The 18,389-nt window shown below is 39.0% G+C and overlaps 1 protein-coding gene across 7 annotated transcripts in view; it reads left to right on the plus strand.

The window, feature by feature from the left end:
- The window catches only part of si:ch211-196i2.1 (collagen alpha-1(I) chain), a 104,512-nt gene extending 86,479 nt beyond the window's left edge, over positions 1-18,033 (plus strand). For all 7 annotated transcript variants that reach the window (XM_037116558.1, XM_037116559.1, XM_037116562.1 and 4 more), the window contains 25 exons: positions 211-264; positions 358-465; positions 854-907; positions 1,100-1,153; positions 1,666-1,719; positions 1,812-1,865; positions 2,948-3,055; positions 3,214-3,267; positions 3,394-3,447; positions 3,679-3,732; positions 4,153-4,206; positions 4,528-4,581; positions 4,672-4,725; positions 4,947-5,000; positions 5,673-5,726; positions 7,200-7,253; positions 7,371-7,424; positions 8,079-8,096; positions 8,322-8,375; positions 9,882-9,944; positions 10,158-10,323; positions 11,759-11,868; positions 14,435-14,515; positions 14,788-14,970; positions 15,199-18,033. In XM_037116558.1, the coding sequence (XP_036972453.1) occupies positions 211-264; positions 358-465; positions 854-907; positions 1,100-1,153; positions 1,666-1,719; positions 1,812-1,865; positions 2,948-3,055; positions 3,214-3,267; positions 3,394-3,447; positions 3,679-3,732; positions 4,153-4,206; positions 4,528-4,581; positions 4,672-4,725; positions 4,947-5,000; positions 5,673-5,726; positions 7,200-7,253; positions 7,371-7,424; positions 8,079-8,096; positions 8,322-8,375; positions 9,882-9,944; positions 10,158-10,323; positions 11,759-11,868; positions 14,435-14,515; positions 14,788-14,970; positions 15,199-15,348 (1,851 nt within the window). In that variant the 3' untranslated portion in view covers positions 15,349-18,033. The remainder of the gene's footprint in view (positions 1-210; positions 265-357; positions 466-853; positions 908-1,099; positions 1,154-1,665; positions 1,720-1,811; positions 1,866-2,947; positions 3,056-3,213; positions 3,268-3,393; positions 3,448-3,678; positions 3,733-4,152; positions 4,207-4,527; positions 4,582-4,671; positions 4,726-4,946; positions 5,001-5,672; positions 5,727-7,199; positions 7,254-7,370; positions 7,425-8,078; positions 8,097-8,321; positions 8,376-9,881; positions 9,945-10,157; positions 10,324-11,758; positions 11,869-14,434; positions 14,516-14,787; positions 14,971-15,198) is intronic.
- Positions 18,034-18,389: the final 356 nt, after the last annotated feature.

An 18,389-nucleotide genomic window follows, 5' to 3' on the forward strand; every position in this document is an offset into this window, starting at 1 on the left:
TTTCAAAAACAAGCAGAACACAAGTAATATGAAGCAGTCTACTAAAAAGAGACAAGGAACAGAACAGAATAGATCAAATGCAGCTTCACTTACGATCTTGTCACTTAACTCTCACTGACAAGTGAATAAGTATATTCCCCACAAACTGTTGATCCCGTGTGCACAAGACATTTGCTCAACTCCGTACTCATGTTCATTCTTCCTCTGCAGGGTGATGTTGGGCATCCTGGTGAAACTGGAGATCCTGGACCCAAAGGGGAGAAGGTCAGTATTATCGACAAATTTTCTGATTAGGAGGATGATTCTGTTGGTTTGATGTGTGTAGTTTTCTGATCAGATTGTGGTTTTTGTATGCAGGGGGTGGTGGGACCTTTGGGTTTGTCTGGTCGTGAAGGTCCGTGGGGAGATCTCGGGGAAAATGGTGCGAGGGGTCCAAAGGGGGATAAGGGCCACATTGGACTGATGGTGAGCAAAGTTTTTGTGTGTTAGTTATTTTGTCACATTTTAATGACACAGCACACTCTAAACCTCCAAAATATTTGGATTTGAGGACCGCTCTGTTGGACTGGGTGTCATGCTTCTTCAGTACTACTAGCACACACTGTTAGTTATTTTGACTCAATCTCGCGTACACTGCCCAGCTGCTGTAAATACTCATTTAAGCACCAAATGTGTATTAATCTACAACTATAATAGTCCCAAGCAAATTCACCAGTTTCTCCTGGTTGACTTTTATTTCTAATTATATACATTGCCTAGCTTTTCTAAACTTACTGAGGTGTTTTCTAAAATGACTCCAATCGTTGATGAGTTGAAACTGTTTCTGATGTCATGTTATCATCCTCTCATACAGGGTGAACCGGGGTTAATGGGCGAGGTGGGACCTGCAGGTCTCCCGGGGTTACAGGTGAGTTTGTTGCCAAGAATTATTGATGCTGCTCTGAGTGGTCTTTAAATAACCTTTATTTGGACTGCACACAGCTTGCATTGACATTTATTGATCTATCTGACAGACATACTTTGTCAACATTTTTCCTGCCTCCAAACATGTTAAACCAATGCCAAGATATACAGTTTTCCCTTTTTTGTGCTTATTTAGGGATCCGCAGGCCCTCGGGGCCCTCTGGGACTAGATGGACCGCAGGGACAGAAGGTAATAATATTTCCTAAAAGAAAATTCAGGAAGCATGATTACAGGTACATTTCATAATGAATTCAGATTACAGACAGCAAACGACAGCAAAATCAACAGCCATTTTAAGTCATTAGGCATTGGTGCATATTTAGATCTTGTGTAAAGTGAAAAAAGAAAGGATCATAGAAATTACTTTAATGTTAATGTATTCATTTTTCATGTAAATTATTCTACCCCTAAAAAGTAAGTCTCTGCTCAAGGTCATGATGAGTGTGGGCTTCTGATAACTCATGATCAGAGAGTCCCATCGCTGATGACAGAGAGTAAGAGGCACTAATTAGTTGTAATCATCAGTTAACAATCACCTGGTTGAGAGGAGGATCCCTGCCTTGCCAGCTGTCATACTCCCTTTCTACTACACCTTTAGTTTTTTAGTTGATCAGCCACAGTGCTCTGCTTGAATCAAATCAGTTAAATCAGAAAAAAAGGTAAAGCGAGTGGCTTTAAAATCTGTTCATCTATCTCTTCAGGGGGAATCTGGGCCTGAAGGTATTACTGGACCTCCGGGGTCAGTAGGCCCTCAGGTAAATTGTGATGTCATTTGATATTTTGCCAAAGATGCACAGCAACCCTACAGAATATCATGAAAGCCACCCATTTTCTCTCTTCTATACAGGGAATAACTGGTGCACGTGGTGTCAGAGGAGACACAGGGAGCCTGGGACCACCTGTGAGTGTCCTAAGTAACAGAAATGTGTTCACTGTATTTAGTTTGTTTGCTTGTGCAGATTTTCCACCATTGGAAGTATTGCTATTGTAAGCAAAATTTCATAATACGTGCTTTCCCCTTTGTTCTATTACAGCATACAAAATCCAATCAAATTGAGTGTTCATGTGGGGAAAACACTTTCTACTTATTACTTACTTAGAGAGTAATCTAACAAATTACAGTGGTATTTATGTTTTAATGGTGACTGTGGTGCGCTGTTGCTAAATGAATAAAAAGGACACACTGAGTTCAGATTGCATTAGCTGGTCTTTTCATCTTTTAGATATTCTTCTTGTATCTGCTTTCTCTCACTTCTGCTGGGGAATATCTAACACTACCAGCGGGTCCATATTTGTCCAGTAGCAAAATACTGACAAAGTAAATGCCAAGCCAATGACATTGCAATCAGCCTCAGCTGCACTTTATGTTTAATAAACTGTAAACAAACAAAACAAACTGCAAGTCATTTCCTGATATTGTCTTCAGATAAATGGCACAAGTCTTAAAGTAGTACATTACTGATGCACTTATTTTGTACTTTAAAGTGAAATAAGTTTAGTTGCAGTTCAGTCAGTTCCCCAAGCATCCCACTTTAGAGGCTAATTTTGATTTCACTTACTCAAAGGGATAGCAGACATTTACCTCCCCTGACATTTTCAAGTGGTGCCTCTGTTACAAATACAACCAAGTAGATTTTCTATTTTTCATCTGAGCCCAGCAACTACCAACAACACAGGAAAGCTGTGTCTATAAGCAAAAGTCTATAATGGAGTCTATAATGTGAAAGCAGATATGGTTGTACTGCAAACAAGCCTTCATCTTTTTACAGTGGAAGAAAGAATTTTATAGTGAAAAGTAATCTAAATGCAGATGGGGTCATTATTCTATAGCCATTATATTGTGCAGCCAACATACCGAATAATAATAAATTAAAGCACAGTACAGTACTAACAGTACTGACTTAACAAAACCTGATTTTAAGCTCCATGAAAACACAACTTGTTAAGGTAATTGTGTTACATTTGCGAATGCTTGCATGGCAGGGTCCAGTAGGACAAGTTGGACCTCAGGGAGATGAGGGGCCTAAAGGGGAACCAGGGCCACAGGGACTGAAGGGAGAGCCAGGAACACCAGGTCCACAAGGGGAACAGGTTAGTGTTTTCATGTTATTGTTATCAAGCACGTAATATGGACAAGTCCACCTCACATGAACCGTGGATGTCTGCATAGTGTTATGCCTCATTGATAAAAAAATGTTTTAATACAGATATCCATGAAACTACCTGAATAATATGCATTACCTGTACAGGGTGAGGATGGTCTGCAAGGAATCCGAGGTCCTCCAGCTCTGCCAGGGTTAGAGGTGAAAAACGAAACCGCTATTGATCTGCATCAACACATTCTCTGATGTTAATTACCACTGCTGAGGATGATTATTTTCCCTTCAACAACTCTGACTGTATTTGTGCCTCATCCCTCTCTTTTTCAGGGGCCTCCTGGAGAAATGGGACCCCAGGGTTCTCCTGGACTCACAGGGGCTCCTGTAAGTGTACCGAACAGGAGCACTATGGATGAGGAAAACATAATAAACCTTGAATCATTGGTCTAATTATACTGTTTGTTTGATAGTGAATAATTATTGAGAGAAAAGTAGACATTAAATCAGCGTTTGTTTGCGTGTGTTTGTGTATGTATGTATTTTGTAATTTGTCTCTGAAAGCCAGTGATCAAAAGAGCAAAATGGTACAAAAAACAAACTATTGCTGCTTTGCAGGGAGTACAAGGAAGACCAGGACCTGAGGGGAAACCAGGCACAAAAGAGGAGAAGGTCAAATTCACGTGTTCCAATGCGATTCATTGTCTTTTTGAATATATTGCAAACACCTTGCAAACATTCTAGCTTTCCAAAACAGCTAAAGTTGGAAATATCAAACTTTTCTTTAAATGATAGGTCCTTCATAGGATACTAAAAGACAACAGCAGTCTCAGCCACTGTCTGTTCAGACTGCTGTGAGACTGCTGTTATTCTCAACACTTGGCTCTATTAAAAAGTTTTTCTTTTGTCTTTCTGTGATGCACTATAAAAGGATTCAAACGGTAGCATTTATTTTAATAAAGTGTGATCTTTGTAGAATTTGAACAAAAAAGTAAAGCTGGAGCTGCTAAATGTCTCTTTTTCCATTTGGGAGTTGTGCAAAATTATCCCAATTAGCTTTCTTACTAATCAGTGTGTGTTCTACCCTTAAAGGGAGAAAATGGCAAGAATGGATCACCAGGCAAGACGGGTCATGTTGGAAGGAGGGTATGATGTTTCTATTTCAATCTTGTGAACGTTTTTCAAGTGAAATACATTCCTAAATTATGTAAAAATTTAGCAAAGAAAAATCCACAATTGTGATGAATGAAATGATGGTCGGTAGTTTTTGTCCCTGTTTATAATGCTAATGCTATCACTTTTTTTAAAACTGAGTGATGAAAGTGGGTTTGTTTTATGTTGAAAACATAAGAAATAGCCATTCTGACAGCCACTGTACAGATTCATACATAAAACATTAGGCTGTTTCGTGTGTCCTCCTTTTGCTTTCTGTTGCCTCATTGAAAAACATAGAAAACTTGTCCACAGGGGAAACGGGGGAAGGCCGGAGTCAGAGGCACCAGAGGGCACAGAGGACCAAAGGTAGGATATATGGAAACAAAGCCACAGGCTCAGTGAATCAGGTTTAATTATGATGTATGAGCAAACAGTAGATTGTGTTTTGTCGTTCAGGGCGAAAAGGGAGACACAGGACAAGTTGGCCTCCCCGGGTGGCCAGGGCTCATTGTAAGTCAGTGTATTTTGTCACTTAACATCCATATATTCATTTTTTATGACATAGTTGAACATATCTTCACATTAGGTCTAAAATATTCTATTTAGCAATCTGTACCATTCAATGATTTAGAGAAAAGAGATCAAAAAAGTCATGGATTTCACAATTGAAGTGTGTTTAATCAGTCAATGAATCAATATCCACTTGATATATTTTCATTTTTGTCACCAAGGGAATCCCAGGCTTACGTGGAGAGCCAGGGGATGAAGGTGAAAAGGGGAAAGAGGTAAACAACATTTCATAAAACTGACACAGAGTGAGTGATACCTAACCCAATTGATTCTTCTTGTATTCCGTTTGTAATTAAACTACAATTAAGGTGGTTTATAAGAGATTAATGGGGGCGATTATATATTATATTTTTTATATATAATTTTATTTAACGAGCTGCTGACAAGGGACCTTCTGAAGCTGAGTGTGCCAAATAGTACGCAGTTAGACAAGGGTTGTTCACTTGACGTTGCTCACTAGTGTTCCCCGTTTTTGTAGCAAACAACATAACATTACTAGCTGAATTGATAGGTTAAGGGTCAATAGGGCTTGCAGTAGGTCAAGCTGATAGTGGAGTTTAGAGCACCCCCTGCTGGATCTCAAGGCAATCTACTTCAAATGCTTGTTGGGCTAATTGATTTCAAACAAGTCATGACATACAAATGTGAACTTTTCCCTTCAACTTTCGAACGAATGTTCAAATTTTGATTAAAAAGTGACAGCCCTAATATACATGTTGTTACATGTTTGTCCTCCCCACCTTTGTGATATGCACACAACTAACTTGACGTATACATGCGCCTCACTAATAGGGACCAATGAGGTTGGGTTGAATGAGAAATGAAAGATACTGTTTATAATGTCCTGTTGTGCTTAGGCTCTTTGTTCACATTGTTTATGACCTCAGGGTGTGAAAGGGGACATGGGACTGGCTGGACCACCTGGAGCTGATGGCATGAAGGTAAGAGCTGTCAGTGTGCCATTACTGAACCAATGTTCACAGTAAAGAAGTTAAGAATATTACTAAATATATTGTTTATCAGTCAGTTCTTAAAGAAAGGCCCTATCAGATTCTTCTTTTTGTCAATTAAAGCTTCAGTATAACAGCTAGCTACATACTGTGTGCTTATGTTATCTGTCACCTACACAAACAGCGATAACAACTATGAGATATTAAGCATATTTCAATCCTTATATCAGCCTTTAAGCTGCTTACATACATACTGTAGAATCATTGGTATTATTAAACTGATTGAGATGTTATTAAATTATGATGTTGCCAAGAAAGGCATGCTTTTATGCAGTGATGTTACAGTACCAGAATTTGGTGTACAGCTAAAACTCAGGAGTGGATTTGTCAGCCACAGCATCTATCATCTTTTCTGCTCTCCACAAACAGTGTATAAATCTCCATTTGAGTCATCATCTGTAGACAGCAGTGGTGAACTGTGATAAGACAGTGAAGTTTGATAAAGGCTGCTTATAGATTGTAATTCTCTAATCCTGGCAATGTCAAGGACTTTTTCCTATTGTATATATTTTAAAAGTTGAAAAATGAGTGTCCCATTTTTTTAAGACATCTAACTATTTGAAATTGTGCAAATGAATAATAAAATCTGCAAAGTAAATTATTGTCCTTAAGACATCTGGACATTTCTCAAATCGGACTTCTAAGTATCACTCTTTATTGAGATTTCCCTCTAAATTCTTTTTTTTCCCGGCACTCTATTGAGTTTAATTTTAAAGATTTGTTTGTTTTTTTTTAGTCATGACCTTGCATTTCCTCTTCCTCAACCGTTTCAGAAGAGACATACATAGCATTTCAGTGGTCATCCTTGCGTTTCAAATTTGACTGCTAAGCCATGAAGTTCTTCACTTCTGTGCTCAACACAAAGTGGGTACATGTTCAGCTGTTAAACCAAAGGCTTTTGAAGCTTCTAAATTAATGACAGGCAAAGACCAGAGGAAATAACTTTGTGCACCACCACCAAAATGCCTTCTCTCACAGAGATTGGTTTCAAAAGACGATTTGGATAATAGTTTTGAAAGGCGCCAGTTGAGGATATGGACAGCCATATTTTAAAATGCGAGTTTCTCTGACAGAGGAGTGCTTGCTGAGGTAGTCCTTTTTATTTTCCATCCAGGTCGAGGCAAATATTCTAATTTTGTTAGTTTGTGTTTAATGTAACTCTAAATGAGGTTCTCATGAATTTGAATTTCTTGTGAAAAGATGATGTCTTCATAGAGGGATGTCTTTCTGCATTAATCAGGACCTGTTATTTTATTTGTTGATTTCCTAAAACTGAGGGAAAGCATTTTACCATAATTCAAGCTTTTGTCAGTGGGATTTATATGGGTCCTATATATATTTATTGTGTTTTTTTTAGAGTGACTGACTGGAAACATTACTTTAAGTCTTTCCTTTTGTTTTCAGGGTATCCGTGGTCCTGTTGGGTTGCCAGGTCCACTTGGCCTAAAAGGAGAGCAGGTACACAAAATTAAGATCTTAGTTTGTCTTCTTATTTTCATTCTTGAATTTTTAGTACATATGAATATGTTTTTATGATGTCCAACTGTGACAAATGTGTATGACTCCCTTTGTTAGGGGAATATTGGTCCACCAGGTCCGAGGGGTACACCGGGAATGCCAGGATTGCCTGTAAGTTCCATGTTCAAATATAGTAGCTTATTTAACAGATGTTGTTTAGCGTACTACTACTACTAGCTGTTATATCCATCTTTAACTAGGGTTTATGACTGGTATTTGTTTTTCAGTTTAGCTTTATGTTGTTAATGTTGTTGCTTACTTTTGGAAGAACACTAACTGGGTTTGAAATTCTCTTTTGATATGCAAAGTTTATTCAGGCTATGTAGTTTCTACATTTTTGTCCAGGTTATTTTCTATTTTCAATCCAAGAAAGTTCATCAGTCACTCAGATACTTTCTTCCAGATTGTGTCTGAAAAATGGAGACACCTCGAGGAGAATGTGTGATGGAAATGTTATTGTTTTATAATAACTCCAGTCATTCCTGTAAAGTGGGGACTATTATCTGTCAGCCAGTTAATCTCTTCTTCAGCTGCCAGCCTGTTGAATCATTCACAGTTCAGCAATAGACAATGATTGTGTTCAACCCACTGTGTCTTAAGGGAAGAAAATCCATTGACTTAGGTTAGAAAATCTGCAAAGCTGTGGCTGATGGGTCCTTAATGCAGCAGATAAAAGCACTCTGAAGCTCTTTGTTGATAAATCCACTTCACACTGGAGAATCATACTAATGCTCTTTCCTTCTCCTGTTCTCTCGTCTGATACAGGGTTTGTTTGGATTAAAGGTATGATATCATCAACTCAAGCTCTCTTGTCCCGACAGATCAAACTCACCTCTTACTCACTGTTATCTCAAGTGAACGCCCCGGAGGATTCTTTTGTCAGTATAGCTCTGGTTTATGTTGATGGCACATATAATCATGAAGCTGTCACACTTGAGAGTTGTGGTATTGCTGTGCAGAAAAAATGAAATTGTGTGTTGTACCCATCACATTTTCTTCTCCCTGTAGGGTTTGAAAGGCTACCAAGGTTTGCCTGGTCTGCCTGGAAGAAGAGGGCTCCCAGTAAGTATTTAACAGAATTGACGAACAGAGGATGAAACAAACTCTGGATTAAAGATAGAGTGGTTAAATAATCTGCTTATGGTATTAATATAAAGCATTTAAAGGTCAAGTGTGTTGGAGTTTCAGGGGCAGAGATGGAATAGAATATTAATTATATTGCCCTTCATTTGTGTTTTACCTTCATTTACCATAGAATGAGCCTTTTATATCTCTAGAGGTCCTCTGTCACAGTCCACTATGTTTTTACATAACCCAGGTCAGACACTGGCTTTACAGGAGCTACCATAGGGGAGGGTGAGGCAAAGGGTGTTCAGCTGTCTGCAATCTGCAACCAGACAGATATATGGCTCCTAAATACTACAAACTGGACCATTATGATACATTTGATACCGTACATCCAAAATAGATTCATACAAAGATGTTTGTAGCAAAATATGAGACTAGCATAGTGTGCATACTTAAAATTGGCCGGACACTCTGCTTAGTTTATACATTTACTGGCTTTGAGCTTACATTCTCTTAACAATAATGGAAAATGGGCCCATATTTTAGAGGTCATCTGCTGTCTCTTGACTTATTGTTCTACCGGTTAGACACCACGTTACTAGATTTGAAAAAAAATGTAAACTGTGTAAGATATAAAAAAGCTTTATATCACGAGGGGTTTAAAGGGGAAAAACCAAAAGGTTGACACAAACACAGATAAGACAGGAGGCAGGATCAGAGGGAACAAAAATCAAGCTTTAATAAATCAAAAGCTGAAATCCAACAAAAACCAAGGAGCGTTAAAAAGGAAATGAATCCAGGAACCAAAAACAAAGTAGCAAAATGAAACAGTAGAGCAAGGTGCAAACAGAAATTCAAAGTTCAAATCCAACATAGGAAAAACCAGAAATCAAAATCCAAAAATGCCACAGTGAGACTGGGGAAACAAGGAACTCGGGAGGAGCATCAGACGAAACAGAAGCAAACAGGAACAATGAACCGACAAAGAGAAGAGGGACAGCAGAAGCTAAATACACAGACAATAAACAGGTGAGGTGACAGGAGGGAGGAGGACAGGTGAGTTAATGAGGGGAAGACATAGAGGAGAAGGCAGAAGGAAACAATACTGACAGACAGGGGGAGACAGACAAGAAAGGATGAATGGGAAAATACATAGGAGAGAACATAATGGAAAAGGCATGGAGGAGAACACTGAGGAGACATAAAAAGGACCAAGAAATCAAAACATAAGACAAGAGACATAAGACACAAATACATGAACCATCACACAAAAGACACAGAAAACATGAAGGATGACATTTTATCTCATTGTCTCATCATTCAGTTGTTCTATGAATTTAAGATTTGTTTATTTGGCAGTGTGTACTGTGTTTTTTGTCCAGTCACACACTTTCTTTTACTACAAAATTCTATCACTCAGTGAGACAGTTTTACAAAATCTCGAGCTAATAATGATATTGGTAGTGTATACCCAATTTGTGCATCTTTTTCCTGTTTTAGGGTCCACCTGGGGCTCCTGGACCCCCAGGAAAGTCACTGAACATGACGTTGACTCAACTTAAGGCAAGTTATTCATGTATTCATTGTCCACGCAAAGTATTTTGTTGAACACAATTGCAATCACAAAAGCAGTTATCACAAGATCATTTCAAAATATGTCTTTTAAACAGGCATGGAATGAAGCGCACACACAGCTTTCCTTTAAGTATTGAATTATCTTAAAGTAACTTTGTTTAACTTTGTTAATGTTTTCTTCTATTGTCTTTCCGTGTCCAGGACCTGATGTATGTGTCCGACAAGCCCAACTATCATCTGATGCAGACTCTGATAGATTCTCTGCAGCAGGACCTTCAGCTGCTGGTGGATCCTCCAGACGGCAGCAAGGAGCATCCTGCCACCACCTGTCTGGAGCTTTGGCTCTGTCACCCTGAATACAGCAGTGGTCAGTATCAGAAACAATGAAATGGCAGTAAAAAAACACAATGAATAATTCTGGGAACCACGGAGCTCTTAACACTGTCCTCTGTTGCATGTGTGCATCATCGTCCATATGAGCTTTTCTACACTCCAACTTAATCAATTTATTTGGCAAATTTGTAAGTTTACCAATAAAAACCCTTAAATATGTTTTTTTTTCTTTTAAGTCTGCCAATATCAGCTGGTACTAGGAGGTCAGTTTATGAAGTCTAGCGTCCTCTATTTTCTATCGATATTGATGTACCGTATTTTCACGACCATAAGGCGCACCTAAACGTCTCAAATTTTCTCCAAAATGTGCGGCGCGCCCTATAGTGCAGTGCGCCTAATGTGTTGTTTTTTTGTAAGGCGGATTACATGAGAATGTTGAAGGGTGAAGTGTGAACGTTATTGTTGTTGTTGTAAGGCGGACGTAACAGAGGACTAGATGAGAACGTTGTGCCGGTATGTGCGTCATTGTTTTGGCAACCCCGATAATGGCAAAGAGACACGCTTATGAAGCACAGTTTAAACTGAAAGCTGTCAGTTACGCGGTGGAACATGGGAATCGAGCAGCCGCGAGGGAATACAATATCAATGAATCCATGGTTCGCAAGTGGAGGAAGATGGAAAACGAGCTGCGACAGGTCAAGAAGACGCAGCTGAGTTTCCGCGGACACAAGGCGAGATGGCCCGAGTTGGAAGACCGACTCGAGCAATGGATTGCCGGTCAGCTGGAAGAAGCGTCTCTACAGTCACCATACGACTAAGGGCAGTAACGCTAGCGGAAGAAATGAAAATTGAACATTTTCAAGGAGGTCCGTCTTGGTGCTTTCGCTTCATGAAACGGTGCCATCTTTCCATCCGGGCCAGTATTTCAATAAAGCACAACCATACTCAGTTTTGCTCCAGCTGCCTTTTTAAATACACACACTAGCATGCATGTTTTACCGGTGTGTTTTACCATGCCCGCGCCCTATGGTCCAGTGCGCCTTATGTATTTGTTAAATACAGAAAAAGCACCCGTAACTGAAACCGCGCCCTATAACCCGGTGCGCCCTATGGTCGTGAAAATACGGTAGTTTTATGTTTAGGTATTTATCACCCACTGACAGTGTGGCCTTGATTTTCCTATGCCTGCAACTGAGCTTTCATTTCACTACAACATTTTTTTTCTGTGAAATGCTTTTGATATAGAGGTTTTCTTGTCACTTACTCACAGTCTCTAAAAGCTAGTACCATGTGTCCATTCTATCTGTATTTAACAAAAAAAAAAAAATAGAATAAAAACATAGAATATATTTTTAAGTGGGTTTCAAGTGCTGGTATTTCTAGTATTTCCCAGGTTTGTCTGTAAGGGTGGAGCTCAACACTTTCATCCCTGCAGATCTCATTGAGCTCTGACTAACCTTTCTCTGCAGGAATGTATTACATTGACCCCAACCAGGGCAGCCCAGGTGATGCTCTGCTGGCCTACTGCAGCTTCTCTTCCACATCAAAACAGACCTGCCTTCATCCTCAAGACTCTCAGGTATAAAGACATCACTAGGGAAAGGCCAGCGGAAATTGCAACTCAGGTTCATTAGAGTGCCCACTAACTCATGTAGTGGTATGACCTGAATCTTACTTTTGATGAATTGTCAAGTCAGCTCACACTTTTGTAGTGATGACTGAAACTGTGATGACCCGAGCTTCAACTGAAAACAGTCACCTTAAAGGCTAATTCATTGACTTCATTGCTTTGCTGCTAACTTTCCTAGATTAGATAAAACACAGTGTCAGTGATGGTGATTGCAGATCACCAGTGAGGCTGCGGGTCAGCAATTGGTCCACTTATTGGTGGTTTGATCCCCAGATCAACCAGTTGCATGTGAAAGTATCCTTAGGTGAGACACTGAACTTTATACTGCTCCTGATGAGCAGATCAGCACCTTGCATGGCAGCCTCTGTAAAGCTGTGTGAGTGGTCAGCAAACTGCGTGGTCAGTAAAGTGCTATATAAAATATAAATGCAAGTCTGTTTACTATTTACCAAATCAGAAAAAAGACATTCCTTAACAGTTACCTCCAAGTGAGTCATGGGCAAATGGGTCATAAGAAATATCTAACAGCAATTTCAAACTAAATATCAGCCAGATATCTGCCATACAAGTTTAACAATAATTCCAGACTAATAAAGTGTAGCACTATTTTCCCGCTCTTTTTCTATTTATAATGTGATTCAGTTCCGTGATTGCCTTGACCCTAAGTGGGCTCTTTGAGATGGGTAGTGTAAGAAAATTAAAAAAGAGTAACGCATACTTTCTCTTAAAACTTTTAGCTTCATAGGCTTTGCTGCTACAGGCTGTCTTCGTCTGATATGAGTGGTTGCTTTTGGTGGCTAATGTACCTAATTAAGCCTTTAGTTATTATCTTATGACTGTGTATAATCAGTCACATAGTCTTGTTCTAATATAATGGCACTTTTTTTGGTAGACTCTCTGGTAAGAGAGATACTGATCCCACGAGACCATCCTTTGTAATAAGCCAAGTAATGCTGTAATACAGTAGAATAAAGGTATAATGTTCAGCAGATATAGTTCACGAAAACAAAGAGATCAAAATCTTCACCTTTGCTGTTCACTTTATCCTTTAAAAATACATTGAGAATTTTATGTTGGCACTGGCCCCCAAAGTCAGGTATCTGTTGAGCTCTACTCAAAAGTAATGATTAAAAGAATATCACACATTTAAAGAGAGAGCTTTAAGAGAGGGATTCAACAAATTAAGTAGAGGTGTATCTCTCCCTCATAAAACGATTCAATACACATTCAGATACATGGGCTACGATACGATTCAGGGACAATTCATTTTAAATACACAATGATTTGGTGCAATTCGATACAATATGATACAGTTCTTGACATTTGTTTAATGTAGACATTCATTTTCCATTCTAAATTAAAATAAGCAATTCTATAAAAGTGGTGTTGCTTACGTTACCATGTCTCGAAAGTCATAACTTTCAATCATGCTGTAAATTTGTAAGTCCTTCACAATAAAATAGGCTATAGATGCCGTGATTACCCTGGATGTCGCCAAGTTGTGGCTGGGCAAAGTCTTAAAATAGCCATGTTGTTGTCTTGCATGCTTGTGCGAGCTGTAACGTTACTAACATGAGAATCCACAGACTCCTTGTCGCCCACATAATTTTCTCCATGCCATCTCGCTAGGTGAGTTTTCAGATTTGTTGTGCTACCGCTGTACTTAATAGCTGTTCTACAGACCTTACATATGGCCAGACTTTTGTCCCAATGTCCCTCCTTCGTATAAAATCCAAATCTCTTCCAAACTTTAGATTTCACATTAGCTGGTGCATTTTAAACAGTGTCAGAGTTGTCAGACATGTTCTTGTTCTTGTGTTTTTTTCCCTCGGACATGCTAGCATTATTCTCTCGAGAATCTCGTGTTGACCTTAAACCTTTTACAAGAGTTCAGAGATGCTCTGCAGAATTAGCAGCAAGGCTTCTGTCAACTGATAGATGATTTTAGAATCAAGCCATCAACCAGTTATTGGTAAATTTATATCGATACAGTGCATCGATGTAGTCACATCTTTAACGTTCGGAACGGTTACCAATTCAAATCAGTGAATCTTTACACCCCTTAGATTAAGGCATTTGGATAAAATGCCTTTATGTTGCAGAGCAGGGCAGTATGTGGCTCGCTGAGACACAACATTGATCCAAATAACAACACAACAATCACAAAACAGTATTACTCTCATTATTCTGTAGTGAAGCCTGTATAGAAACAAACCCCTCTCATCTCTCACCTTCTACACTCTAATACAGTCAATACTACATGCATTTGCTCAGCCAAAGAATAATATAAAGTGGTCTCTTTGTATTATATATAGATTATATAAAGTGGTAATGTGAAGTGGATGCATCTCAGTCTAAGGTATCCAATTTATTTCCAGTTCATCCTTGAGCTGCATGCTAATCCAATGTTTTTCAGCTGCTGTCAGAACATCCCTGACCTTCACAAGTCTCTTATAATAAAGCAGGACTTGCATTTAGATTTACAAATGTGTGCTGTGTGTTTTTTTGCCTACAGTTGGCCACAAAAGCCTGGATGGATGAATTTTCTGAAGAACAATCTTTTCACTGGCTCAGCAGGCTGGAGCAGGGGTTTCAGGTGAGTCAACTTCTCTGAGGGGAGCAACCAAAACAAAGCATTTACTCTAACTGAGATGTTATCACAAATTACAGATTTCTATATCCATCATTGCATTGGTTGAAGTTATTGGCAGTAGAAATCCAGAACAACCCGAAAAACACAGATTCTAACATATCACTAACATATAAGGCTGTAAATGTGTCACAATACCAAAACAACAAGCTAAAAGAGGCTCAAAGCTTCACCAGTTGACAATACTAATGCATTATGTTCTGTTCGTTTCTCATCAGTTTTACTATCCAGGTGCTAATGTGGTGCAAATGCGTTTTCTGAGGTTGCACAGTAGCACCGCCATCCAGAAGATGACTTACTCCTGCCATCCAGGACACGTACTGGGCCAGACAGACAGAGATGTCAAATTCCTCACTGACTCAAGGAAGCAAAGTTACCTCGGAGCACTTAAAGATTGTGTGGTATGTAAAAAGTTTTCCAAACTTCCTTTGTTTTGGATGTATCATAGAAGATATCTGGCATCACAGAAAAAGGAGAAAGGAACGATATACACATTAACCATCAAAACATAAAACAGAATCAGCTGAACTATTACTATCACATAATAGTGAATTATTTAAATAGTGATAAAAGTGATTATTCGTGACAATTAAATGTCCAAAATGTGTATTCTGTTAACTATGTTTAAGCCTGGAGAGGAGACCATTCCTGGACCTCGGGAGTCTGTGTTTGAGTTTGAGGACCTCCAGCTGCTTCCTCTGAGAGACATCGCAGTGATGGGAGGTGAAAACTTCACACACCAGTTTGGCTTCAGTGTTGGACCTGTGTGTTTCAGTTAGAGGAGACCTGGAAGCTGTGTCATCTCAGAAGACTCCAGGACAAAAACCTTTGTTAATATCATGGACCCTAATGAGGCAGCTGGAACAGCTCTTGCAGCTTCCGAAGATGTCGCGTCCTTTTCTTCTTGTTTTGGCGGATTTTATCTCTCAAATTAAGTGACTCCATTTTCATGAATTCGAGAGGACACAAACGTCCCCAGGCTTTTTTTTCACAGAGAAGTCAATTTTGTTTACAGAGACGTTTATCTTGTATTGAATAATTTAAAAATGTATGTTTTGTATCCTTTATTATACAGTGGGGTTATTTTCTGTTTGATTTTTGTTTTGTATTTCGGGGCTCCATCATAGTCTGCCCATTTTGTATATAAAAGGTCAGACTGTCTCCGATGACTTCTTAACAATGTGTTCTGTGTTGGAGACACTGCTACTGTTGTCCCATAGGCTGTATGTGACCAGGCCAGTAAACTCACACAGAGATTCCACTACTTTGATACTGTGAGTGAACTCATGAGTCACTTTTCTCCAGGTGCTAATCAAGTTTCATTTGAAAGTCCAACCTTTATTTAATCTCAAAAACAAAAGAGGGGGACAGACTCTTTGTTTTCAGCATACTTGATGCCGTCTGTTGTCAACTGCAATACAATTCTTTGTTTATAAATTTCACAGTTTCTTATAATTGTATGTTTTTTTTCTCAGGTATGATACATTAATATACACGTGGGCACTGAAGCTGCTGTTACTGCAGCATGGTAGTCAGTTTTATAGTTTAAATATTAAAACAAGGCTTAGGAAATGTTAAGAGTAGAAATGTTAAAGGATCAATCCATGAAATAACCATTACCAACACTGAATTGGTCTTACTAATTAGTATTGTGTGTCCATCCAGAGCCTGTTATGTCTTCTTCCTCTGTGCCATTGAGACCCATTGTGTCCAAACACTTTTAAAAATACATCAGTGACCCTCAGACATAGTTAAACTGGGTGACCTGCTGCTTAATTACATTTCGACTGTAGTTTGTTTGGACTCTATCCCACATAAAACGTCCTACTGGAAATACTTGCTAGAGGAACACATTGGCATTCATCTGCTGTTGGAAATAGTCCCCAACAAATGCACTTTTTACTCCTGTTTTAGTAAGGTTTGCACATGAAAAAAAGAAAGAAAGAAAAACCAGTAACCAACTATTTTAATGAATTACTGCAGGTTTTTGTTTGTTTGGTTTGCATTTTCAGAAGAGACTAAGAAGTTTGTTGACAATATTACAGCGATAGAAATGCCAACCTTATCCTTTAAAGTGCTGAACTCGTGAACAGTTATCGATCATCATGATCATCATTCGTTAGCAATAATGAGCTATGTTGCAGTCATCTGGCCTTGGTTAGCAAGTAGCATTAACAGATAAAGTAATTAGCAAACCACAAAACAAGCCAATTTATCACCCAGGTCAGTCCTAGGAGTCTGAATGAATTAGTTGACATAATCCCCTCAGCTCACTACTGCATCTAGAAATGTGTCTGTATCTGCAAGATAATTTGAGCTAGCATTAGCCAGCTAAAACCCCAATATCACCATAAATTTCACAAGTTTTGGAGTACTGTTGGCTTTGACTTTGGACTTTTTGTTGCCACAAAGACTCTGTGATGTGGTGGGTGCTGTTCATGTGTTGACTTTAGCAGACTCCATTTCTAAGATAATGATAAGATAGTGTTGCACAATGTTGGTACACAGCAGAGCGGAAGAGAGGCAAGACACTCAGAAACACTGTCCAACAGGTTAATTATTTACTGTTCTAGCAATAGAAATGTTACATTTAAATTCAAAAAGTGATTCTGTTGTTCTCTTGTAAACCAAAGACTGAAGTTTACAGATCCCCCCGTTTCCTCACAGATTAATTTATTTTACTGTACTGTAAAGGCTTTTGCTTAAGTTTGGCTTTAGACAAAGTGCAGTACCCACGACCTGCAGAGTGTCTTTGGCCCCCTGATGAAAAATAAGTGCCTATTACCATCCACTTAACATTGAGTAATTGCTGTCAAACGGAATTTCTGCTTCATTCAATTTGATAAGTGCTTGGCTCCAGAGAAAAGAAGCAAACCTTGTAGCTTCTCGGCAGAATCAGGAGTTGGTGTTTGTGTCCCAGAGGCGGTCAGCAATCACTGATGAGTAGTGTGCTGTACAATCTGCATGGAGTAGGAGTTCATTTGAATGAGATCTCAGGGAGTTTGTGGTGAGTGCGGAGCCTATGAGCTCAGCCAAAACAGCAACTCTGCAGCTGGAAAACACCCAAACTTCATTATCATGCTTTGTACCAAATTTTTATCTTAGGCCCTGCAAGTCGTTCATGAGGCAGAGCAGTGCTACAGCTATGTAACAGGGAAGAAATGTATTTAATCTAATCTCAACCAGACAAATTGGATTAAGTTTTAAGCATCTTTGCCATGGGTTTGATATTCTGGCCTGGTGTTTGATAGTCAGTTTTCTTTCTGTATTTAGATTTGTCATATCATAATTCCATATGATTGGCTTAGCTGGCTGAGACAGATCATTATTACTTTATTTGTACAAAGTAACATTTTTAGAAATAAGAAATGACATGCTGGACATCTGTCTTGTGTGATCCCTCCATCAGCTCATTCAAAGAATAGTGTCAGCTGAATCAAAATAAATACATAACTGACATGTGATGACTCTGTGTGTTTTGTCATTAGTGTTTTAAATTGTGGTGCTAGATGAAAAGTCATAAGATCATCAAAGTTTTTCTTACTGAGGAAAACAATGTGCAGCAAATTGATTTGAAATAAATCACAAAGATTAATGGATTCAATTTTCATGGTGGCACTTGAGGACAATCAGGCGATCACCGGTCAGCAGGATTCTCTCTCATTATCCTCTGGAGACCACACATGTCTGTATAAAATGTCATTTCCATCCATCCAGCTCTTCACATTTTCAGTTTGGACTGACATGGTAGACAGACACTGCATTGCATTGGTCTTTAACAGGATTCAACTGACCCTTCCCATGCTGCTGGCTGGCTGCC

This window comes from Acanthopagrus latus, chromosome 12 (genome assembly GCF_904848185.1).
Source record: "Acanthopagrus latus isolate v.2019 chromosome 12, fAcaLat1.1, whole genome shotgun sequence".
Classification (NCBI taxonomy): domain Eukaryota; kingdom Metazoa; phylum Chordata; class Actinopteri; order Spariformes; family Sparidae; genus Acanthopagrus; species Acanthopagrus latus.